This window comes from Beta vulgaris, chromosome 9 (assembly GCF_026745355.1).
Source record: "Beta vulgaris subsp. vulgaris cultivar EL10 chromosome 9, EL10.2, whole genome shotgun sequence".
NCBI classification, from domain to species: domain Eukaryota; kingdom Viridiplantae; phylum Streptophyta; class Magnoliopsida; order Caryophyllales; family Amaranthaceae; genus Beta; species Beta vulgaris.
Genome location: NC_079210.1, coordinates 21,537,736 through 21,562,982, shown reverse-complemented (window position 1 = coordinate 21,562,982; position 25,247 = coordinate 21,537,736). Strand labels below are relative to the sequence as shown.

At 36.1% G+C, this 25,247-nt stretch overlaps 1 protein-coding gene across 1 annotated transcript in view; it reads right to left on the bottom strand.

The window, feature by feature from the left end:
- LOC125493272 (uncharacterized) overlaps positions 1-919 on the bottom strand; it is a 1,378-nt gene extending 459 nt beyond the window's left edge. Inside the window, exon 1 of the mRNA XM_048636453.1 lies at positions 730-919. Within this exon, the coding sequence (XP_048492410.1) occupies positions 730-919 (190 nt within the window). The remainder of the gene's footprint in view (positions 1-729) is intronic.
- Between the last annotated feature and the right edge of the window lie 24,328 nt (positions 920-25,247).

The following is a 25,247-nucleotide window of genomic DNA, read 5'->3' as shown; positions in this document are numbered from 1 at the left end:
CACCCCTTATGATTGGCTTCCAAGTCACTACCCATTAAAATGGGCTTCTTTATCATGATGAATTTAAGACCTTTATGCTTTAATTTTTCAATACTTGATATAAATATGGCATAGTTAAAAGATGACCCAAAATAAATATAACACGCATTACGCACGTGCTTAATTTTGGTTGTCTTCTCCATTAATATCATTTTCAATGATTTAAAGGAAAAATTAAAATATGTCAGACCAATTTAATTTATTTCTTTGCGAATTCGCAACCATTACCAAACTTCAATTCACCATATCTAATGAAAGAAATCACCGTGGAAATAAAATTTATGAGGCCCTTGTTAAAAAGGCTACTACCATACAATATGAGGCAACTTGTAAACTATGCACATTAGAGTGAACATTGGAAAATCTAAATCCCAAGTTTCATGGTATGTGAAAAAAAGCATTGATTCTTCTGGAGGAGAGAATTGACGCCATTGGACATGACTCTCCTTTTAGGATGCAAAGCCCAAAAAAATCAACTTATTCTGGAACCATGCTATCCGTTCGTGGATCATATAATTTTAGGAGATACTAAAACCAGAACGCTTCCATTTACTTCAAGGCATACCCTCCATTTGTAATGACCTTTATCCATCAAAGCTTTTAAAGGGTGGATTTCAGCAGTAGACGCAAGGGCATGGTTTCTGCGCATGCAACCCTTTCATGACAAATGGACCAAGAACAAGATATTACCTTTCTTGAAACTACCTTCTAATGAAACTATTCCCTTTGATGGAGCTACTTTTACTGCCTTGTTGGCTTGTTGGGATCTTGCCATCAACTGTTTATTGTTTCGATGGGGACCAATGACTGTATCATTAGTTGATATTGCCTTCATTACTTCTACTTCTCCAATGGGTAAATATGGGATTAACCTCCCCATATTCCACCATGTTAAGGAGTATAACCAACTACACAATCACTGTCTATCCATTTTTCGACAAATTGCTAGTCCGTCCGCTAGTGTTAGTAAGTGTGGCGTTCATTAATTTGTTGATTTCTTCACCAATAAGGATCCTAGTGAAGCAGTAACTGCCCAAGAGAAAGTATTGTTCCTCGTATTTGCGCTTTTCAAATTAATGATGTGCAGGGCCGGAGAAGTTGTAACATTATGGCTACTTCTAACTGTTAACATCTCCTCTACTTCTGCAGAAGTAGCTTTATCTCTTGTTTTGTTAAGATAACTTTATGGATGACTTTTTAGGAGTAGAGAATCCTTCAAAGGATTTGAAATTCCGACCTCTGAGTCCCCTATATTCTCTAATGATAACGGATTTGGACCATTATGGCTTTTGACTGGCTGGAGCCACATATATCTTCCCACTCTGATAGTAATCATCCCTCCTTCTGCTTTGGAAGCATCTAAGGGTTCAGAGGAAAATATCCTTTTTTTTCATCCTATTTCATTCCTCTCCAAACTTGAAGACTATAGTTGTTATGGTGAAGTCAACTTAAATCTTGTATCCCCAAATGAGGTTTGGCATCCAAGTTTACTCTTCTCGTTTTTCTCGATTTTTTTACAAACAATCTTGGCACATGGAATATCTTTTCAGGTAAACAAGATGTTTCTATTGAAAAGGAACCCTGGCTCCTTTATGCAATGGCATCTTGGCTACAGTCCATAGACATTCACTCTAGCTCCTTAGAGAGTAGGAACTATCGGAGTAGTGTCATTAGGTCTAGGGAGTTGATAGCAGCTGAACCTGAGTACTTTAGCTTTGAAGCATATAACACACATCTGGTGCTAGACAATTTAGATTAATCCAAATGTTAGCCATGCCTTATTTCACGACCCGCAATGATCCTTGGATGTCTAGGAGTCGTTTTGAGGAAGGCAATGCCCTTCAAAGCAATAATCTCAGTCTTACTCTCATGTCCATAACTCCTTGAAAATGTATCACTAAAACTGTTTGAGGCTTTCAAATATGGTGGGATCATGTGTTCCCAGATGATCACAATGTGTTGATGCTTTGGCGCCCTTCGAGGATCAACTCTTTTTGGGATGTAAGTTATTTGTTTCCTTATTTATTTATAACTTTTAAGAGGAATAAATATTACTCATTCTTCCTTATCGCTTTTGTTTCTTTTTAGTAAGAGCTGGCAAGAAGAAGCTAAAAGTCCTTGATGGAATTAAGGTGGACTTTAAATATGGTAGAATATATTGGATCATTGTGGACCAAACAGATTCCTGCTCCTCTTCCATCAGAAGATGAGGATGATGCTGCCTATGATCAAGGGATTTCCTATGTGAATGTCCAAACTTTGAAGGACATTCAAACCATGGGACTAATAGAGACGAATGATCCTTTTAAGAGGGATGCGAGGAAGAGAGATTATAACTGTCTCTCTGCCTTCAAGGACACTCCATCCCAAGAATTAGTGGAGCAATCTGAATTTGTTCGGAAAGCTACCCAAATGAAAGATCGTAGTTGTCTTTCTGGTCCTAAATCCTTGAGGCAATCCTATAGGAAAGGCCCTATGTTAGAACATCTTATGAGGTTCAACAATATGAGATCTCTTCTGATGAGGAAGATGGGAAGACCATATCTCAAATCTTTCCCAAAATAAAACTTCTTGGAGTTAGAGCATGTATGGATACATTCTTTCACTCTTTATTGTAAGAAGTTTCATTTTTTGGAGTACAAACCTATTTTCATTTTAGGCTCTTCTGGTTTAAAAGAGTCTAAGATACTTAGTGATCCTTCTTTTGAGAAGCCATCACCTCTTGACTCTGCTAATCAACCTTCAGTAGATATTCCTACAACAAAATTGGCCCAAGATTAACCTAAAAGGTGGTTATGCCTATGAACCCATCATCAATCATCCCACTTCCTTAACGAGCAATGTTGTCCCCGGTTAGAGTCAATGGTTGCCCCTAGTTTAGAAAGCCATGTGTGCCCCCCAGTTAGAAGAAACTGTGCATCTTATGTGGAGTCTGATGAACAAGACTTGCTTCATCAATTTAATGAAGACCCCTTGGAATCAACTCCCTTAGATGTTGAATTCCCAAGCTCTCCTGTTACTCCAACAATTATCATAGCATAACCCCTCTATTGTTAGAAGTGAAGTTCTAGAGGATGTCATCTCTTTAGAGGTTACACCCTTGAGAAGCAATACTGAGCTTTTAACTACCTATGTGTCCAAAGGTTCATCACCAGCTTCACAATCATCTTATGGGACTGGTTTGCATTTCTTTCCTAGTGAATTCATTTTATACTTCCTCTATATGAATCCATATCCTCATAAAACCAGACTTCACTCTCTTGCTAACTTGGCTTCTTTATTATGATGTAGAGGGAAGCACATAATAAGCAAGTGTGATGAAAGAATTTGATGGAGGGAAATAGGTTAATGTGAATATGTCCATCATTGTAAGGAATCAATCTGCTTTTAGTAGCACTGATTATTCCCCTGATGATGAGTCTTGTAAGCAAATAAAACAAGAAGACATGATATAGGACCTTTACCCAACCCTTATAGAAAATCCTTATGATCATACTTCTGGGCTGATTCCCAAGAAGATTTTGGAATCCCTATTTCTCAAGGCTTTGAGTATTGGATACCTTGGCTTGATTATGTAAGGAAACCCTTGTTCTCCAACAATGTAATACTGAAACAAGAGTTCAATCTCTCAACTTCTCAGCTCAAAAGCTTCAAGAAGAGGAAGCTTCTTTGGAAGCTTAAGCTAAGTCCTTTAAAAACTTCAGTACACAAATCCAAGATTCTTTGAGTTCTTATGATCAGAAGCTAAAGTGTCTTTATGAAGAAAGATTTTCATGTTTTATTTTGATGTTGATTATGGGAAAGCAAGGTGTGATAGTATAATGTTGGCCTTCTATTTCTGCATTCTCTGTATTGATGATTTTCGTGAAGCGTCGTTTAAACTTTTTGCCTGCATTTCACAAGGATGAATTATCATCAGAACGACGCGATCATGAAAGCAGCATATGCAGAAAAAGATGAGGTTTACTTGATTGTTGATGGGTATGTTCTGATTCATTATGAAACATTATCCTCTATGTTACATTATAAAGCCTATAAGATCACAATACCAACACATTTGTTTAGATATATGTTTTTTCCTATGATTGTCTTAAACAATTTAACAACATTTGTAATTTCCATCATAACTTCTCTCCTTTAGGAAAGGGAGACAAGCTTACTTGCGATACTGAATAGCTTTTCAATGCTATCAGGTAATTAAGACAATCAGTTTGCCATATTATTGCTCCACAACACGATCATATTGCGAATTCAGGTAAATCATAACTCTTAGCATATTGTTAGTGTTTGGAATTCCTGATTCAGAATGTCTATAAAACAAATAAGTTGTTCCCTACAATACTAATTCACACTTTGCTACATATCTAAATAATAAAGAAGTCTAACTAATAATGTGTTTCATAACTATAAGTCTCAAGATATTAGTCAATAGTAGTTGTTTCTTTGCTTTGGTGCTACTGGAATTATTCTTTAATCACATTTGATGAAAATTTAATTAGTTTAAACCGTTTTCATTTTTTAATCTATTTTTATATTGATGTAGTGCATTACAGTAAACTTGCTATTGTGACTAGGTATATGGTAATGTTACTTCTTATTAGTTTCATTAAGTTTGCAAAGAGAAATGGTACTAAGCTAGTATGCGTGGAGTGGAATATATATACAGGATTTAGTGCACAAATCTAATTGCTCTTTGTTTTCATACACTGAAGTAAGTGGAATTTTTACTTGAAAGGCTCATTATTTAAATACACTAGAAATTTATTAAGCCTTATTCTTAATATATGCTAACAGTTGTATACTATTATATCAACTTGATTAGTTTAATTTGTAAAATAAGAGTGGAGCGGCAAGAACAGAGACTCACCATATGATATCTTAATTTTAATGTTTATCTAGAAAATAATTCTTTTGTCACTTAGTGAATTTTGTCTTACAACAATCTTTGGGAAGTATTAATTTATTTTATTATTATTCAGAAAATGGTGCCTGATAAGCAATGGATGAAACTTGGGAAAGATGATCGGTTGAATGTCGAATATGATAAAGGGGTTGAGAACTTTGTAAATTATGCAGTTGAAAGGACCGGAGAAAAAGATAAAATTAAATGTCCATATGTTAAATGTAAAAATTCATCTTCTGGAACTCATGAAATGGTTAAGTATCATTTGTGGACTTATGATATAAGTCAAAGATATACTTTTTTGGTATCTTCATGGGGAAAGGGTAGGTGAGGATGCATGTGAATCACAAGACTGTGACGATGATGATATGTTACAAATTAAAAATGAAGAAGAGCTAGATACAATGCTTAGGGATTTGTTCCCTACTAATGATGTCTTTGTTGATAATGACATGCATATAACTCCATGAGATGGACCACAAAAACCTAATGTTGATGTAGAAAAATTCTATAGATTGTTTGATGATTTTCAAAAACCATTATTTGAAGTCTTTAACTCCTCTCGATTATCTGCAATTATAAATCTACTTCACATCAAAATAATTGGGAGGTGGAGTAATGAGACATTTACAATGTTGCTTCAATTTCTAAAAAATCATTTGTTACCAAAGGAGTCTACCCTTCCTAATTGCTACTATGATGCAAAAAAGACAGTAAAAGATTTGGGTTTGTCATATGAAAAAATTGATGCATGTGTTAATGATTGTATGCTTTTTTGGATAGGTGATGAGCAATTAGAGAATTATAAAATTTTCAATGCTTCTAGGTGGAAGCAAGGTAAGCATAGTGAGGAAACGAGAACTACGGGAAATGGTAGAAAGATTCCTCATAAGGTGCTTAGATATTTTCCACTTAAGCTAAGACTTCAAAGGTTATTCATGTGCTCCAAAACAACTTGTGATATGAGGTGGCACCATGAAAGGCATGTCCAAGATGGGGTGATTAGTCACCCTGCTGATGGGAAATGATGGCAACACTTTGATACGAAACTGAAAAAAGGTGATAAAGTTGATAAGTGATAAGTTCAAATTATAACATTATAATGTGATAAAAGAGAGATAACATCACTTATCTCTCTTTAGCACATTATACAGAGAAATGCACATTACCAGATGTGTCGAATGTGCATTTCATCTGGTCCAAAAAGGTTATAAAGTTGAATTGCCTCCTGCACCTTATACATTATCCAAGAATCAAAGAGAGATATTGTGTCGATTCTTAAAGGAACTAAAAGTTCCTGATGGATTTTCCTCTAATATATCACGATGTGTGAATGTGAAAGATTGTAAGATATCTAGATTAAAGAGTCATGACTCCCATGTCCTCTTACAAAGTATACTTCCTCTTATGATACACGTATGTTGGTGAAAGATGTAGCTGAGGCTTTGATTGAATTATGCCAGTTTTTAAGTATTTTATGTGCTAAATTTGTAAAAGTTTTACATCTTGATCAAATCAAGGCTCAAATTCCTTTGACTCTTTCTAAGTTAGAGGGTTGGATGCCACCTTCCTATTTTGATATCACGTTACACCTGAGTGTGCACTTAGCTGATGAGGTTACACTTGGCGAGCCTGTCCATTCTCATTGGATGGTAATCGGTATCTTATACACTAAAGTTATATGTGCGTAATAAAGCTCGTCCAAAAGGTTCAATAGCTGAGGGCTACATTGTGGATGAGTGTATGACTTTATGCTCAAGGTATTTGAACGACGTGGAAAAAAAAAATTATTCGTCCTTAGAGGAATTACGAGGACAATGGTAATAGTCACAAGAAGCTATCTGTATTCTCTCACCCAGGAAGAGCATTAGGTGCAACAAAATGCACTAATTGTGATGTGTATGATAGAGAGTTGGCTCCATAAATGCTTTAAAGAACTGCAATGAAGTTGAGCCTTTCATCCAGTAAGCACTTAAACTTAATTCTTTACGTCTTTGCATTTTTTCTTGTTTACAACTTATTCCCTTTATCATGTATGTAGAGAGCATGCTGGAAGAGCAGCTGATGGAGTCAAGCATTCACCACATAAACAAGATACGCACTTTATACAATGGTTTAAAAAAAAGGGTATGTTTACTGCTTAAAAGAGGAGTGTCATATTAGAAGTTTATATTTTAGGAATATATTGTAACTTTTGTTCGTTATATTTTCCATCTTGATAAATTGCATCAAGATAACAATTGCCTTATGGGGTGGAGCTTTTGTCTTTACCACGTGGTCCCATTCAATATGTGAAGGCTTTTAGGGGCTATTTAACTAATGGATTCATATTTCATACATTGAAACGTGATAAAAACATAAGAACATAAAATAGTGGAGTTGTGGTTTTGGGTGACACTGGTGATGGCCATGAGGCTTTAAACTTTTATGGAGTGTTGGCTGACGTAATTGAGATTATTTGGGAGGCAATTATATTTTGCTTTTTCGATGTGATTGGTATGATGTGCTGAATTCTAGAAGAGGAATGAATGTGGATAAATTTGGGTATTTGAGTCTTGATACTCAACGATTCTTAAGCACAAATGAGCCATTTGTGCTAGCCAGCTAAGTGTCATAAGTGTTCAACGCTACCGACATCGTAAACAAAGGTAGTTGGCGTGTTGTAGTTAAGACAAAACCTCGTGTAATATATAAGATCCCAAGGGAAAAAGACAGTGAATCACAAAGCACTGAAACCTTAGGTCATGTTGAGGATGCATATCAAGAGCATGAACCATTTGACTTACATACCGTTGCATCAACCTACATGCATAATGAAATGAATAATGAAGAAAGGATTGTTGTACGTAGATACGGAGATCATTGATGCTTCCACTTTAGTGAAGAAAACGAACTTAAAAAATGATAAATTAGCTCCTTTATAGTTGACTTAGGGTTCATGTATTTGTTTTTCTTTCTTTCCCTTACTTTTTTATGTTGCTTACATGAGTGTACCAGTGACTATATTTATGTTGAGTGTTTACTGCTTCTTTTGACTGCACTTATTTGATTACATATTTTTGCAACTTTTCAGTTTTTTAGTCACTTTATATTGGTGGGACATATGTTAGATTACCTTAGATCATTTATTTATTTATAGTGTCTTGCTAGTTTCAAAGCTTGCATGCTTCACTAATGAGAGATTTGTACTGTTGAAGCCATTAAGTGTGCATGTAAATGGCGCCATTAAGTGTGCATGCTTCGAACAAAATATCTTCATCATCTGCTTGAACACACTCGACATCATTACCCTCATTATAATCGGGAATATCACTTGGATTAGAAAGAGTTGGAGTCCCAACACTTGGCTCCTGAAGGAAGTCGAAGTCAACAGGAGCATCAATCACAGACCTTGCCTTTGTCCTAAACACAACCCACCATTGAGCACGATCTCTTTTCAAGCTTGGGTACGGTGCGAAGTATACTTGGCTAACCTGGTATGATAGCACAAAGGGATCAAACTTGGGGTATTTCTTGGTATAGTTGACTTCAACTAGCTTTTATTGATCGATGTTCATTCCCCTGACATTGTCCATCCAATTGCACTTGAATAAAATAGTGCTATATTGCCTAAGGGCACCAGTAAACTTCAGTTCTATAACATCATCTAGAATCCCAAAGAAATCACTCCCTCCGTCATTAGACACACACACACTCCATAATTCATGGTGGATTTGTGTTTGGAAATTGTATCCATTAACAAAGTATCCATTCTAAGTGCGAACTAATGTCAAAGGACCCATTGCTAAAGCAAACAGTACATCATCATTTTGTTTGTCTTGAATAACCTATTAAAATAATTCATATGTTAGATACAACTTTGTATCAAGCGAGATTTAATAGTTAAACAAACTCACTTTCGATCTAAACCAATCAAGGTATTCTGCTTCATGTTGCACCCACACATCTTCAGCACGTAGAGTAGGTCGAATTTGAACAATGTGGTCCTCAAAATCCCTTACAATCATAACAATTGTCAATGTCTAAATTAAAATAAAATCTAAATTTGTAAATAGTATGATTAATAACAAGTGTTTTACTTTTCAAATTCTTGTAAGATCTTTGTATTTGCTAACACATATAGGTGCGCACTTTGAAGTTCTGCTTCAGTTAAAAATCGTGTTCCACCTGCATTTGACGGCCGACCACAATCAACTCTAAATAGTTATGGGACATTTTCGTCGACCATCGTATCAACTTCATCAGTGACATTATGGCCTAAATCTCGTGTCTTAGTATCCACTCCTTCCTGAAAATAGTGGAACAGTAGTTTGCAATCTCTTCACACAAGTACGCATTACAAATAGAACCCTCCACACGAACCTTGTTACCAATTTTGCGTTTTAAATGATTAAGGAACCTAATAAATTGTTATGAAAAGAGTTACATAATTGGAAGAACATAAAAAAGGATATATGAAAATGAAAGATAAGGTACCTTTCAAAGGGATACATCCAACGGTATTGTACGGGACCACATAGCCTAGCTTCGTGGAAGGTGAACCGGTAAGTGTTCCATGGAATTGAAGAATGATGGTGGGAAAATCTTTTCAAGTTTACAAAGGATCTCGGCTATGTTCTTTTCCAATCTTTCCATGTCACTTACTGTGATGGTGGAGCAACACAAATCACGAAAAAAGAGGCTGATCTCAGTAACAACTTTCCACACATGAACCGGGAGCAATCCTTTAATGCTATCGGTAATAATCTTTCCATGAAGACATAAAGTCATGACTTTTCATACTGTGCATTACCGGACTGCATGTCCACACATCTTGTTAAGTCGGAAGCATAACCATCGGAAATTTTAAATCTCTCACCCAGTTGCATAATACTTTCCTTTGGGCTATGTCCAGTGCGAAAGGCGCTTTTGGTGGAGTTTCTTTTCCGTTCGCATCTTGGTAACATGAAGTTGAGGCCTTTTACACAATTTAGCAATGTCTTTTCTGGATGCAACGTGTCTGATGTCTGTTTTTTCACATCCATAATTTGTGTGAATTAGTTGGTCGAAAAAAATTTTCTCAATGTGCATGACGTCAAGGTTGTTACGAAGATGGAGAGTTTTCCAATATGGGAGCTCCCAAAGACAGCTTTGTTTGAACCACCCTTTTTTTAACTTTTTCAAAGTATTAAGTGCTTCTGGCCCATCTGTAGCCTTTGGCAAGTCTTTAACACAAGACCACTACTCTTCCCCAGACATGATGTGTGGCGAGACCCTTTTTCAACCTTATTTCTGCAAAAAGCTACTTTGTTGTTACGAAAAGGATGATCAGGGGTAGGAATTGACGGTGACAATCAAACCAAGAAACTTTACCCCCATGGTCGAGCCAAAAAGCTTTAGATTTGTCCAAACAGTAAGGACATGCCTTTTTCCCAGCTGTAGCCCACCAGATAGCATACCTACGCAGGAAAATCACTTATTGTCCAAAGAATGGCAGCACGCATATTGAAATTTTTTTCCTAGAAATATCATAAGTTGTTGCTCCAACATCCCATAATTGCTTCAATTCCTCGATTAAGGGTTGCATGTACACATCTAAATTTCCCTTCGGATTTTTAGGACCAGGAACGAGCAACGAAAGGAACATGAAGGGTTTCTTCATGCACATCGATGGCGGCAAGTTGTACGGGGTTAAGATGACTGGCCAACATGAATACTGACCCCCAAACTTCCATGTGGACCAAACCCATCGGTACACAAACGAGCCGAACATTCCTAGGCTCAGATGCAAATTCGTCAAAGGATCTATCCAAATGCTTCAAGCTTCACTGTCGCTAGGGTGAGCCATTTTGTCTTCGGCTCTTGGATTTTTGGCATGCCATGTCATTTCTTCAGCAACATTTTTTGTTGCATCAACCTTTGCAATCTCGGTGTGATTGGGAAATAAATCAGAACTTTCATTGGAACTAAAACCCCTTAGAAGTCCTTTTGTATCTGTCGCTATCCACACTCTACATGTCCAAGTGTGCATCAGTTCTCCAAAATAACATACAACCTTTGGGGCACGCATGAATCCTCTCGTGGGGAAGCTCTAATCCCTCCAAAATCTTCTTCGTATCGTAAAATGTGTTACTCATGTTGTTGTTGTTAGGTATTGCTTCTTTCACTAATGAAGCAAACGCATAACACACCTATGTGGAAATTGTACTCACACTTCAGAGATACTATTCTAGATGCCATTTCCAACACGGACATGGAGCTCCCTTCTTACAATGGTTCCTTAGAAGCCTTTAATAGGTCAAGAAACACCTTTTCTTGAGGATTAGGCTCCTCGTCCATTCCACTAGGCTCTTCAACATTGGATGGTTCTGGGTTATTCCCAAGAGCATCGAAAATCATTTCACGGTATGGATTAGATGGCTCATGTGATGTAACTCTTCACCATGAGATAATCAGGTATAAATCCCTTGCTATACACATGCACTTTAACCGTGTCTGCGTCATGCATACGTCTGCTCTTGCATTTCGGACACGGGCATCTAACTTATCCAAACCTGGGCTTTCAGATTTGCTTTGCAAAATTCAATGAATTCATCAACCCCCCTCAAGAACTCGGGCCTCAAGTTACGCCCATTGTCATATCTATCATACGTACATCCACCAACGCTCCTTCCGTTTCATGGTGCCCAACTCTACAATTCTAGGAACATGATGATGCCAACATATTTATTTAAACACTTAAATTAAATGTATAACATTATCCAAACTTTTTCCACGAAAACAAATATGTCAAAAACCTCATAATATTAGTATTTTATTCAAGCACTTAGTCTATTAATCTATTATTAATAAAATAAATTGAATGATTGAATTTTCATGTAAACTTTATATTAGCCTAAATACTTGCCAAGAAGGATTACAAACATATCAGATTCTGCTTCAGTATTACATAAATTGGACAAAGTTAAGTAAAAAAAGCATATAATACAAATAAAAGCATAAAAAAAATTGAAGCAGCACCATAAAAAACAATAATCACGCATGCCTCTTTTCAAGTCAAATAACAACAACAACAAACAACAACAACAACAACAACAACAAATAACAATAACAACAACAAACAACAACAACAACAACAACAACAACAACAACAACAACAACAACAAATAACAATAACAACAACAAACAACAACAACAAACGACAACAACAACAACAAAAAACGACAACAACAACAACAACAACAACAACAAACGACAAAAACAACAACAAACAACAAATTACAATAACAACAACAAACGACAACAACAACAATAACAAACAACAACAACAAGTAATTTGAGCACACAAGTAATTTGAGCACGCTACTTACTTACAGACTGGAGAAATAATTTGAGCACGCGGTGACGGCGGCGGAAGGAAAGAATTGCGCGGCGGCGGCGGCGGCGGCGGAAGGAGTGGGTTGCGCGGAGACAGCGGCGGCGGAAGGATATTTCGCAGCGCCGGCAGTTGATCGAGTGGCTACCTACATTCCCAAAACCCAATTATTAGGGTTTGATTTGTAACAAAAATTTTAAAAAAAATAAACATAGAGCTTTAGAAATTACCGGCAAGGAGAGGGGTTTGGCGTGTCCCCGGTCGCAGGTGGATGGATTTCCTTCAGTTGGTTGAAATAAATTCGCTGTGAGACGACGGCACTACGTGTTTTGTTTCGTGGGGTGAGAATAGAGTTTGAGTGGGAGTGTGTGTTTTAAGTCGTTACAATTAACGACGGCTTGGCTATAATCAGCGACGGCTTTAGGCCGTCGCCGAATAAAAAAATTATAAAATTTAAACTGCCAACATAAACGACGGCTTTGCTAACATCACCGACCGCTTTAAGCCGACGCCTAACAAAAATATCCTAAAATATAAGCTGCCAGAATCAACGACGGTCTGGAACGGTCATGGACTGGTAGCATCCGTTACAGTCGTCGCTATCCGCGTTAAAAGCCGACGGTGGACACGACGGTTTAAAACGGACGCTGATTTCGCAAACAACGACGGTTTGGCTGGCCGTCACTATGGAGCCGTCGGTGACTGGGCCTTTTCTTGTAGTGTAATGATGTTGCTAGGTAATTCATTCTTTAGCAAAGAGAATACTTGATCGAAGATTAAATGGAGAATTAATCAAAAATCAAAGTGAAGATGTTCGAATGATGAAATATCAAGCTTGGAACGAAGATTAGAATACATTAGGGTGTATTTAATATCTTCTTACTAAGGTTGAATGAAAGCTCAATTTAATGTGTGTTGAATTCTCAAATGGAACTTGGTTCTGTTTCCATGAAAGGAACAAACACTGGCAGAATTAAAAACAAGGTTAAGGAACAGACTTAGAAACGTCTTAAGGAACCCCTAATATTTCCTAAGTGGTGCGCCTAACATTATGTGTGTGCCCAACTGGTAAGTTAGGAGTTCTAGGTTAGTTTTTACTAGATCCACTATTTTAGGGAGTTTGTTATAAGTTTGTTAGGAAAAGATTTAAAATGATTTTCTGCTTTAATTAGGATAAATATCAAACCTTTTAAATCTTATCTTTTATATTTTAATTAAACTAAAAGATTTTGTTTTCAAAATTAAATATAATTTACAGTTATAAAAATATTTTCTTTTTAAATACAAAAATGATTTTCGGTTTTAATTTACTTATTTATAAAGATATTTTCCTAAAAACTATCTTAAGTAAATGTTTTAATTACTCCTCAAGAAATCAGTTATCACGCCTAAACACTACTGCTACACGTTTGTAGTTAGTGGTCAGTGGGCTTCAGTGGCGGAGCCAACAGGGGGGACATGGGGACAGATGTCCCCCCACTTTTAAAAAATAATTTCTTAAAAAAAACAGAAAAAAAAAAACGAAAAGAAACACGCTCACTGTGCAAATGCGTGAACATTTTGAAAAAAACGCTGAAGAAAGAGAATGAGGGAGAGAGAGACTGAGAGAAACCCTAAACTCGCGAAGGAGGGCGATGACCGGCGACGTTACATTCGCATTCGTTGGAGCCGACGACGACGACGAGCGCTTGCGAAGTCAGGAAGAGGAAGCGACGACGCTGCGAGTAGTGGCGAGAATGCGACGGAGTAAGGAGACGAAGAGGAAGCGACGCCACGATGGAGTTAGGAAACGAAGCGCCGCCGCCACCCCCACCCCCACCGCCCGCGTCCCTTCGCCATCGTGACCTCCTGAGACGCCCACTTCAGTCAATCTATAAGTTTTCTTAACCCTAAGTTTTAGTTTAAGTTTTTTTTAGAAGGTAATATTTACAATTTACATTATTTGGTTGTGAATTACTGAATTATGATACTTGTGATTTGTGAAATGTTAATTTGTGATTGTGGATGTATGGTTGTGGATTGATAAATTGATTTGTGGTTGGTTTGGAATTGGTCATGAACTCATGATTTAGGAAATTGTTAGTTTGCAATTTGGAATTTCTAATTAGGAAATTATAAATATGAGTTGATTTATAATTCAAATATTGAATAGTTTGGTTTGAAGAGGAATACTTTGATATGTAATTGATTAATGTTTATCAATTTAATAGGAAATTGTTAGTTTTTGGAATTTTGAATGTAAAACATCAAGTATTAAACAATGTGTGTTGTATTGGTTTTTTCTAAAAAAAAAATTCGAATGCTTGACAGTCGAATTTTGTCCCCCCACTTTGAGAATCCTGGCTCCGCCACTGGTGGGCTTAGTTAATTATTTCCCAAGTCTTAATTAATTTAATTAGATTAATTATTCCCCAAGTATTTAAAATCGCATAATACATACTGCTTCTTATTCCTAAGTTAAGTAGTGGAGTGAATTATTTCTCAAGAAATCTTTAAATTAAACTAATTAATCAATTAAATCATTGACATCATGGGATAATGGATTAAGTAGTGGATAGTTTATGTCTTGCCTAAGTTCTCTATAAATAGGCGCCTAAACCTTAGAATATTTTGTATCTGACTTTTAGTAGTCACACCAATGGGTGTCTGACTTAGCTAAACATACTTAGTTGTCTAAAGAGTCAGTGTCGTTCCTAAGAGAATTCATACTTACTATATTTGAGTTATTACTCTTTCATTGTCTTACAAATTGTATTTTTGGGTAAAAGGTTTGAGTGAACTCTTGTAAGTGTGAGAAGCTTTGAGTGAAGCAAGAGAAAGAGAAAGTAACTTCAAGTGAAGTTTGAGAGGAACGACAGTTGTGGGAACTGTTGTTGGGAACTTGAGTTTAGGAACATAAGTTGTGGCTAAGAGAAAAGTAATAGGTTTGTAAACACAGTTGTTTTGGCCTATTATAGTGGAAACTTTGAGTTGAAATCCCTTGTGGTCGAGGTTGTTTCTTCCTATTGGGCCTAGGAAGTTTTTCCTCGCTAAAATCTCTCGTGTTCCCATTGTGTGTTCCCAAGTTAACTTCTAATTCCGCAAAAAGTATAACATATTCTCTCACTATAATTCAACCCTCCTCTTATAGTGCTCATATTATACAACAATTGGTATCAGAGCTGGAACTCTAAAAACTCAGGAAACCCTATTGAGTTCAGGATCTTGGAAAATATGAATACTAGAGAGAAACTAGAAGAAGGGTACTCTACACAGAGGCCACCAATGTTCAATGGTAAGTTTGACACCTACTAGAAGAATAAAATGGAGATCTTCATCAAAGCCGACAATTACCAGGTATGGAGAGTCATAGAGGTAGGCGATTTTGAAGTCACTATCACTAATGATAAGAACGAGGTAATTCCTAAATCCATGTCTGATTTCGGTAAAGAAGATTTCAAAAAAATGAAAATCAATGCTCTTGCTATAAAACTGCTTCATTGTGGTCTTGGACCTCCTGAACACAATCGTGTCATGGGATGCAAACAAATTTGGGATCTCCTTGAAGTCACTATCATGAAGGTACGAGTGAAGTTAAGAGATCGAAAATAGATCTTTAATGAATCAATATGAACTCTTTTCAAAATGAAACCAAAAGAATCTATTCAAGACGTGCTTACACGATTTACTAATATTATTAATGAGCTAACATGTCTTGGAAAAGTAATTACTTTTGAGGAACAGGTACGAAAGGTTCTAAGGAGCCTTCCTAGGGATCAATGGATTGCTAAGGGTCTGTCTTACAAGAAACTAAGGACTTTACGAAGTTCAATTTGGAACAACTTGTTGGTTCCCTTATGACTCACGAGCTGCAAATGGACAATGAGAATGGAGATATGTCCAAACAAAAATCAATTGTGTTGAAAGCGGATGAAAGTGATGACTCAGAAACTGACGAAGAAGAATCGGCTCTCATGGTCCCAAAATTCAAAAGGATGTTTAGGAACATGAAGAATGGAGACTACAAAGGTAAAAATAAGAAATATTCTAACAAACTTGTTTGTCATAAGTGTGGCAGTTCCAGTCACTTTATCAAGGAGTGTCCCCAATGGGAACAAGACAAAGGCAAAGGAAGGGAACGAAGCAAAGAGTTCCTATACCAGATCTGATATGAAGAAAGCTATGGTTGCTGCATGGGGAGATTCTGACTCCGAAGAAGAAGATGAACCTCAATCTAATGAGGAGACGACAAACTTTTGTCTCATGGCTCTTGACATTTCCGAATCTGATGAAGAGATTGAATCTCGTGAGGCAAGTTTAGACACTATCAAAACTTGTCTTATTCCTTAAGTAAAGAAAAATTGTTTGATTTTATTGTTGATGTTGTGAATGATTATTGCAAAGATGAGTCCACTAAACTGAAACAATGTGAACATGCTTTAGTAGTTGCAAAGGAACATACTTCATGGCTTAAAAGTATTCGAACTAATATGGAACAAATATTTTTTGAGTTGTTTGATAAAACTCTAAAATTAAAAGAGGATTTCGAAAATCTTAAAAACGAGTTTGTTCCTGAAGAGAGTTCCTTTGATATCAAATCAGTTCCCTTGCAAAGTTTCAAATCTAAAATAAACGAATTGAAAAATCATGCTTCGTTTTTGGAAAAAGAAAACAAGGAACTTTAAGGGGAACTACACTTAAGTAGGAACAAGAAGAAAATTCTACCAATTCCAAATTGGATTAAGAACCCTCAAACAAAACGAACGGAAGGTATTGGTTTTAATTACAAAAAGAAATTGGAGAGCAAGAACGCTACATGAGGAGATAGGGGAAATCTGAATGACCTGCAGCAATCGAGTGTTGATGGTCAGGTGAGTGGCGACACAATGGCCAATAATAACTCTGATGACCTGTAGCTATGTTGTCAAACAGGGAAGTGCCAGTGACAGACACATTATTCCATCTCTCTCTCTCTCTCTCTCTCTCACTAGACGAGTATGAGTGAAGTCTGAAGTAATGAAGTTAGGGTTTTGACTTTTGAATATTTAATTGTTTTTATGTTTCAAAAAAAGTGATATTATATATGACTTTTATTTTTAGAATAAAATGGTACAGTAAAACATATATTTCATGAATTTAGGATCTAAAGGTCGGTTCAGGGTAAGGTTAGGGTCTAGAATATTAAGACCCGTACTCGGACCCTAAAATTTTTACTTGGACCTAGAGTGGGACCCGAACCCTTAGACAGTGGCAGATCTAGAAATTTTGAAATAGGGGTAAAACAAAATGAGCAATTATATTTGTAAAATATATCATCTATGCGTCTCTAATATTTGGCTCCATTTTATTTATTGGGACAAATTCAAATTTGACCGTAGAATTCAATTAGATAAAAAAAAAAATTCAAATACATATAAATGCCTCGAGACAAGAAGTGGACAACCGTAATGAACTCGAATACCAAAATTTAATAAATTTTTTAATATTTAGTCAACCGTAAAAATTTTGGGAAATTCTAAAGATTAACTACTATATTATGATTTTTTTTTCAAAATTTGTAGGTGATATAAGGGACATAATCGTGTGCATGGAATAAGGTAGAAAAAGGTATTAGAAGATAAAAAGATCATTTAATAAGTATATAAAAGTGAAATAAAAAATAAATGCAAAATAAATTGATAATTTACAACTGTTATAATTTGTATTGTTGTATATATAATAAGAATTGCATATTTAATTTCCATATAAGTTATAATCTTAGACTTGAAAGGGTTTAAAGAGTAAGAGGAAGAAAATGTATTAGCTAAAGAACCTTTGAAAAGAAGAAAAATTAAAAAAGAGAAAGAAAGAGTAAAGATAAAGAATGCAAATGTAAGTCAGTTGGAAATCAATCATGCAACCAATTCTTCAGTGATTATCCTCTCCCTTACCAGTTACCACTGAAACAAACATCAATTTTAAGAAAAGTTTACATGTATAAATTCTATTGTAATTTTCGAATTAATGGAGGTACAATTGTACCCACTGTATCAAAGTTAGACCCAAACCCTTGAATTTAAGTCGGGTCTAGTAGGGTCCAGGTAGGGTGTTGGCCCCATACGGCCATACCCATCCGTACTTGTAAATAGTTATGTTTAATTAGACAAGTTCCATGCCTAATCACATAATTAACCCCGTGAATCTAAAACAGGATAATTGTAACATACAGCCAAGAAAACATGAACTTTTTGTGGCTACAACTTTAGCTCTTTAATAGTTTTTTATGCGAAAGCGGTTGCATTGGTGTAATTTGTAACACCATTAAATTGTTCTTATCGTCGTGCTTTGGTTTATCTTTTTAGCCTCTTCATCTTGTGATCAGAATGTCTACATGTATGTCCCTTTATTTTTATCATATGGGAATCCTATCAGTTTCATAAGACTACCTAGATTGGACACACTTCCTTCAAGATAATCTTGTTTTTTTGATAAAAATATAGCAAACGGGGTGGCCATAAGCAGTTTAGTACTATTCAGAAGTACCAAAAATATAAATATTGGTTTACCAATCTTGTTGGCAGTCTTCACTTAATTTTTCTTTGACACACTTAATTATTAATGTTCAGTGATTGACAAGATGAGGTTTGTAGGGTGGGGGCAAAGTGTGGGCCCAGTCACCGGCCCATGAGATCATAATCACATTTCTTATTCGCAAAAGCAAGATATAGATTAACCAGGTGATTAAAAACTGATATAGTTAATTATTACATAGTCAAACAGAGAAATTAATGTCTTTTTATTTAAAAAAAAAGTCATATTCTTATCTATTTGGAAAAATTGATATACGTAATCCTACCTTTGATCGATTTTCTCATAATATCCCACATTTTGATAATATAGAAATAATTTTACCTTTATGATATGTCTGTCAATAATGGGTCACAACCTTTTGTTAACCTACAAATGTCGATTTAATAAACTAATTTTACAATTAAAAATTAATTTAATATATTTTGAAACAAAATTCTTTATTAAACACCTAAATTAGTTATCTAATTAGAACTCACTAAGAAAAACAAAAACAATCTCCCCTTCTCCTGTCACCCTCCTACACCTTTCCCCTGCCACCCCATTCCTTTCCGTGTTCTCTGTCACCCCAAAAAATCCCTCCCCTGCCATCTCATTCCTTTACGTGTTCTTCGTCACCCCAAAAAATCCCTCCCCTCCCACCCCATTCCTTTACGTGTTCTCCGTCACCACAAAAAATCCCTCCCCTGTCACCCTTTCCTCTTCCTCCCCCATCCCCAAAATCCCATCCCCAAAATCCCATCCCCACCACCTCCTCCACCATGAAATACCTCCAACTCCACTCCTAACATCCCACCTTCAACGGTTCAACCTCCTCTTACAACTCTCCCCATCCATGGACTTTTTTCTGAAATGTTAAAAAAACATTCCATCTTATCGAACTGTTCTCAACTCCAAGAGTGAGAGACTGGGCTTAAAAAAATAAACCAATGAGAGACAATGATTTAACCACAACCTAACACCAAGAAAAACTTGTGACAGCCAAGACCGTCTTAAAAATCTAGAGTTTCATGTTCTAATTATAAAGTTGAACCCTAAATATAAAAATATTATTTATATTTTGTAAAATTATAAATAAAATATTTTACAGAGTAAATCATTGTTAAAATATTTTTTACAAAATAAAGCTCGAGTTTGAATAATATGACTAAGAAAACATTTAAATTAGGAGCTTTTGGGCCCTCAAAAAAGTGAGGCATTGTGTTGTTGGTCGCTTTCCATGCCATATTAGAAAGCTCTAAGCAGCCACAAAACAGAGGAACAAGAAGGAATGAGGGCGAGCAACACCAATGACCCGCACGGTGGTAGAGCCCTACACATAGTAATATAACACAAAACAGAGGTAATAGCAGAGAAGGAGCAATTAACTCTAACGATGTAATAGTGTTATGGGGTAAAATTATAGTCCACATGGCAACAATATAGTGGCAACATATGTGTACATGTGGCAGCAAGCGATTGGACTGAAGATGGAAGCACGGATTGCTGATGCGGCAGAAGGTTAGTCTTGACCTTCTCAAGAAGAAGGAAGTCATTAACATCATGAGGAAGACCATCAAGGAGGTTAAAACAACCTAACAAAGATATGGTGGGATCCCTAGAAAATAGGATCTAGAGCTTGCTAGTAGGGAAGTGGTTAAATCCTCCAACGGTAGCATATATTATTACATTATAAATAGCTGATGTATGTAGCGTTTAAACATTTTCTTATCGCACCAATACTATAGCTCAATCACACTCTCTCTCTTTCTCTTCACTATTTTTCTTTTATATTCTTAATTTGCCATCTCTCCTTCTCTCTAGCCTGAGTTGCCGTCATTCTTACCAATCAGGCAAAACCAGCGTACTTATACTGCAAACTAATATTAATATATATTGGATTGGCGGAACACCGATTACCCTGTGGTTTTCTCCTCATTTGGAGGGTTTCCACGTAAAATTGCCTTGTGTTATATCTTTGTTTCTACACTACATATCGCTCATTTGTTTTGTCAAGTATTACAACTTAATTGTTAAACCCCCTCTCCAAGAAAATTGATTTGTGTGTGAAATTTGCCTTAAACAAATAGTAGCTCCGACGAAACAACGACAATACAACAATGCAACAACGAGCAAGAGGAAAGAGTAGACATCATTAAATATAGAAGACGAGTGATGAGGCACAACACGATTGCAGCGTCAGCAAGAACATCGACTTCATAACGGGAATAATTCCTTTGGGGTGGCGATAAGGGAAAATAAGGGTGCGAGAGGAAGAATGAAAGAATTTTGTGGTTTTTTAATTGAATTGAATTATATCTTCTTGCAGGAAAAAAAGTCAAGTTTTTTTACTATCCAAACAGGTCGCTGGTTAAAATGGCCTATTTTAAGCAGACGTCTTCCCAAATTATTGAAAGATGGGACAATTATGAGAAGGTTCATATCAAAATTTTCTATTTTTTGGTTTTTAGGTTGTCGCGAGTTATGACTACTGTTTAGAACAAATTTCACAGAAGGATCAATTTGCTTGGAGAGGAAGTTGACAATTCACTTGCGAATAATAAGAACTTGTGGAAAATAATGTTGTGAAATGTAAACTAGAGAGAAGGGAAAAATCGCGGGAGGATTGGCATCCGGCCAATTCACTAAGTTGCTTGAGTTTGTGGAGGAATACAAGTGTTTTAGCTAGATAGAGAGTAGAGAGAGTAGTGAGTCATGATTTACAAAGTGTCAGCCAGTAGTCTATTTATACCAATTACAATAATAACGTTGCTTTTTACCCATTTTACCTTTGGCACCTAATTCGCCTAGATCATATATTAATGGAATTTGTGCATATCCTTCCCCTTGGCAGTTATCTTCAATCCCACTTCCTTCTCCCATTGAATATAGGATGTCTTCAAACCGCTTGCCATGTCATCAATCTTTCTTCTCTTCCCGCATCCAATGAGATGTTGCCACCCGTCTTGGCAAAATGGTATGATATTGGTTTCTTGTTTCCTTGCCACGTTAGATTAAATTGACCCCTAACAATAGCCCCTAATTTTCTTCTTTGGGCGGCAAACAAATGAGAAAATTATTTTAACTTTCAAAACCTGCTAACCTTCTTCCAAATTGCGCCTAATTATGACATTTTCTTCCTCTTTTATGTGTTGATTAGGCATCTTACTTCTCCCAACTCCCTCTGTAATGCAAGGGATATGCGGGGACAACCAAGGGTATGATTCTTGGCATGTTCAGCACATGTTGCTTGCTCTGAAATCTGGCGTCAGCTTAGGTTAATCTGTGGCTGCTTTGGACGGCGGCTCCTTCTGAGGTGGTTGATCTTGTGACTTGTTCGCATTCGTTTCGAATGGGTTGATCCACTCATAGGCGATGCGGCCATTCTGATGTGTATGTGGATGTGGATGTACTTTGGTAGAGTTTCAGGGAAATCTAAGAATCTTGAAACAAAGATCGGAACTTTAGGGTTTTCTTTAAGTATAAAGGATAGAACAAATCGATCAAACACAAAGTAATTCACGAATAGGGTCTTGATTCAGTCTCAAACACAAAGTAATTAAGAAATCAATCTTAAATCTCAAGCATAAAGTAATTGATTCAAGGTTTGCAAATCACAAAGAAGCCCGAAAATTTTCACAAAGAAATTTGAAACTCTAATCTCATAAATTTGTCTATCTTTATTAATGAAAAATGAGCCAAATATATAGGATAACAAAAACTAATTCCAACCTTTACTAGGTTTAGGAATACTAAATAAACTAGGAAAAGGAAAACAACATAATTCCTAAATCTATTAGGGATCCGACTAAAAGTAGAATTCTAACTCAACTATATATAATCCTAACACAACTAGGACTAACAATCCTAATAGGACTAAGATTATAAAACTTACGCCTAAAACAAATAGGAAATCTAATCCTAATAGAACTACAATTACACAAATATATCCTAACATAACTAGGATTTCTAATAGTACTTCTAATACAACAATAATAACAACTTAGGCACCGAATTTTAATAAGAGAATAACAGCCTGTATCAATTACAACTAACACTAAAAATGCTACTTATGACCTTGAATTATAAGATGAATCAAATTCAATAATGAAATAGATCAACTAATTTAATTATCTTGAATATCCTTGTCGCATCCATATCATTCTCCCGTTCTTGAAAAAAAATCCGACCTCGAATTTTGCAATTTGTCGGCGTATCTTGGTCTTTTGATTAAAACCTTGTCATACTCTAGGAAATTGAAGAGGATGTGCAACCCTCGAGCATCGTCATGAGAGTTTGTCCATTCTGGGTTCGTTTGTACAATTTGTCATTGCGAAGTCATTCGGAGGCTCACATTTGTATGACAGGAGGGAGCCTCGGGGAGATTACTGAGATAGATTTGGATGGGATAATATGGGACAAGTCGGCTCAGTTACGCATATTGCTTGACGTTACTAAGCCCCTTCTTAGGGTTCAAAGGGTTTCTTTAAAGGGTGAAACTTTGGCACTTATCGAGATAAAGTACGAAAGGTTACCCACCTTTTGCTATATGTGTGGAGTGATCGGTCATATTGAACAAGATTACTTGCGGGCCTCAGAGGAAGATAAAGATGACGAGAAACAATGGGGGTCTTCGATTAGAGCATCACCAAGACGTCATCAAAAGATTGAATAAGAAACTAAGGCTTTCTTGAAGGGAGCCCGAACTCTTGAGTTTCTTGATCATGAATGTGACGTGGAGAAGGGACAAAAAAGGGGTGAGGATGTTTAGGCTCCCCAAGGCTCGTTTGGCCTGTGTGGGGGTGAGTTGGTGCAGGGTCTTCAGACTCTCCTCAACAACTAAAGACGCCCGATGTTGGTGCTCCTTGTGTGAAGAGTGACATGCTGCAAGCTCAATAGTTGAGCACGGTTGGTAGAGGCCGAAGACATGTCGTGGGGTTGGAGAATGTTCGAGGAAATATTCTAGATTAATTGGCAAGTTCCTACGCCCCGCATGGTTTTTCATTTTTTCGTCTTCTTTTCCCTTAGTCTTGTTACGCTAAACTTTTTTTGATGATCTGTTTTCCAATAGGTTGATAATTCCATATTAAAAAGATAAATAATAAGTTTCCCAAGTCTAATTAGAGTACATCTTGTTAGATGTACTTCTGATAGGGGTATAATTTCATCCTCTATGAGAGGGATTGTTATGAGTAGTTTTTATGCTCATCAAATATGGGGAGCACGATAACAAGGACTCTTAGGTTTCTAGATAGAGATATTGAGAGAGTTTATAATTCAAGGGATCTATAAGTTTCGGGTTTTTCCTAATATTCGTTGAAAGATTAGTGAAACAATTGGTGGATTTTCCTCTACTTGTTAAAGTAGAAGTTTTTCCGCTAAATTTATAATTGTCATTGTTTAAAATTTTGGCTCCTTAGATTTGTCTATATTGTTTTCTGGCTATTACGCTTTCACATTAGTCCTAACAAATATATATTTTACCTTCATGATCATAATTTAACAATTTTGCTATTTAAAACGGAATATATTAACCTGATATTGATGATAAACTATAGAAAGTTAAGTGAGAAAGCAAGCATAAATATAACATGAGACTTGAAATGAGATTAATAATTTGTATAGAAATCTTTTGTTAAGAAAATTCAAAGGGTAGGATTATTAAATTTATGTATTATATAATAGGTGAACATCACAAATACCATGATCAACCTAGAACATGCAATGAAAATTTCGTCATAGGGTGGCAATGAAGTAATCATATGTGTACAGGCTCTTGGATATTCCTTTAAACCAAATCCAACAATTTGATGTCATTGTCCGCATGCTACCGTTTCTTTAATCAGCACAATCAGCTGCTATTGATTTACTAATCATCAGAGGCATCAAATAATTCTTTCCTTCCCCTAAAAAAACATAAAATAAAATTCTTTGCTTGAGTGAAACTGCTAGCAAATAGTGAAACTTAAAGGATATTTGGGGATTTCACCCCTACACACAAAATTCCATTCCACTTTCATACGAGTAAATTATATCCCACATATGAAAATTTGACATTAAAATATTTTTTTAATGTAATTTGATAATCATTAACACCCAAAATATAATATTGCATAATAGTTAGCTTGTCAATTCAGACATGCAGGTCGCTTCTAGATTGATACTCATCAAGTATGTTTGAAACTGGTAGATTTGACATGCTAGGTCGTGTCATTTCGAGTAGGTTACTATCAGGTCGAGGTCTTAATTAATCGGGTTGTATCATATTCGATTCCATGTTGTGACGAGCTAGAGCGAGTTACTTTGATTTTAGTTTGATTTTTTGTCTGATCATATTTGGTATCGGGTTATCTTGGGTCGAGTCTTTTTCATTTTCGGTTGGGTCTCTTTAGGCGTGTTTTTATTGCCTACGCAGGATGAATGCGT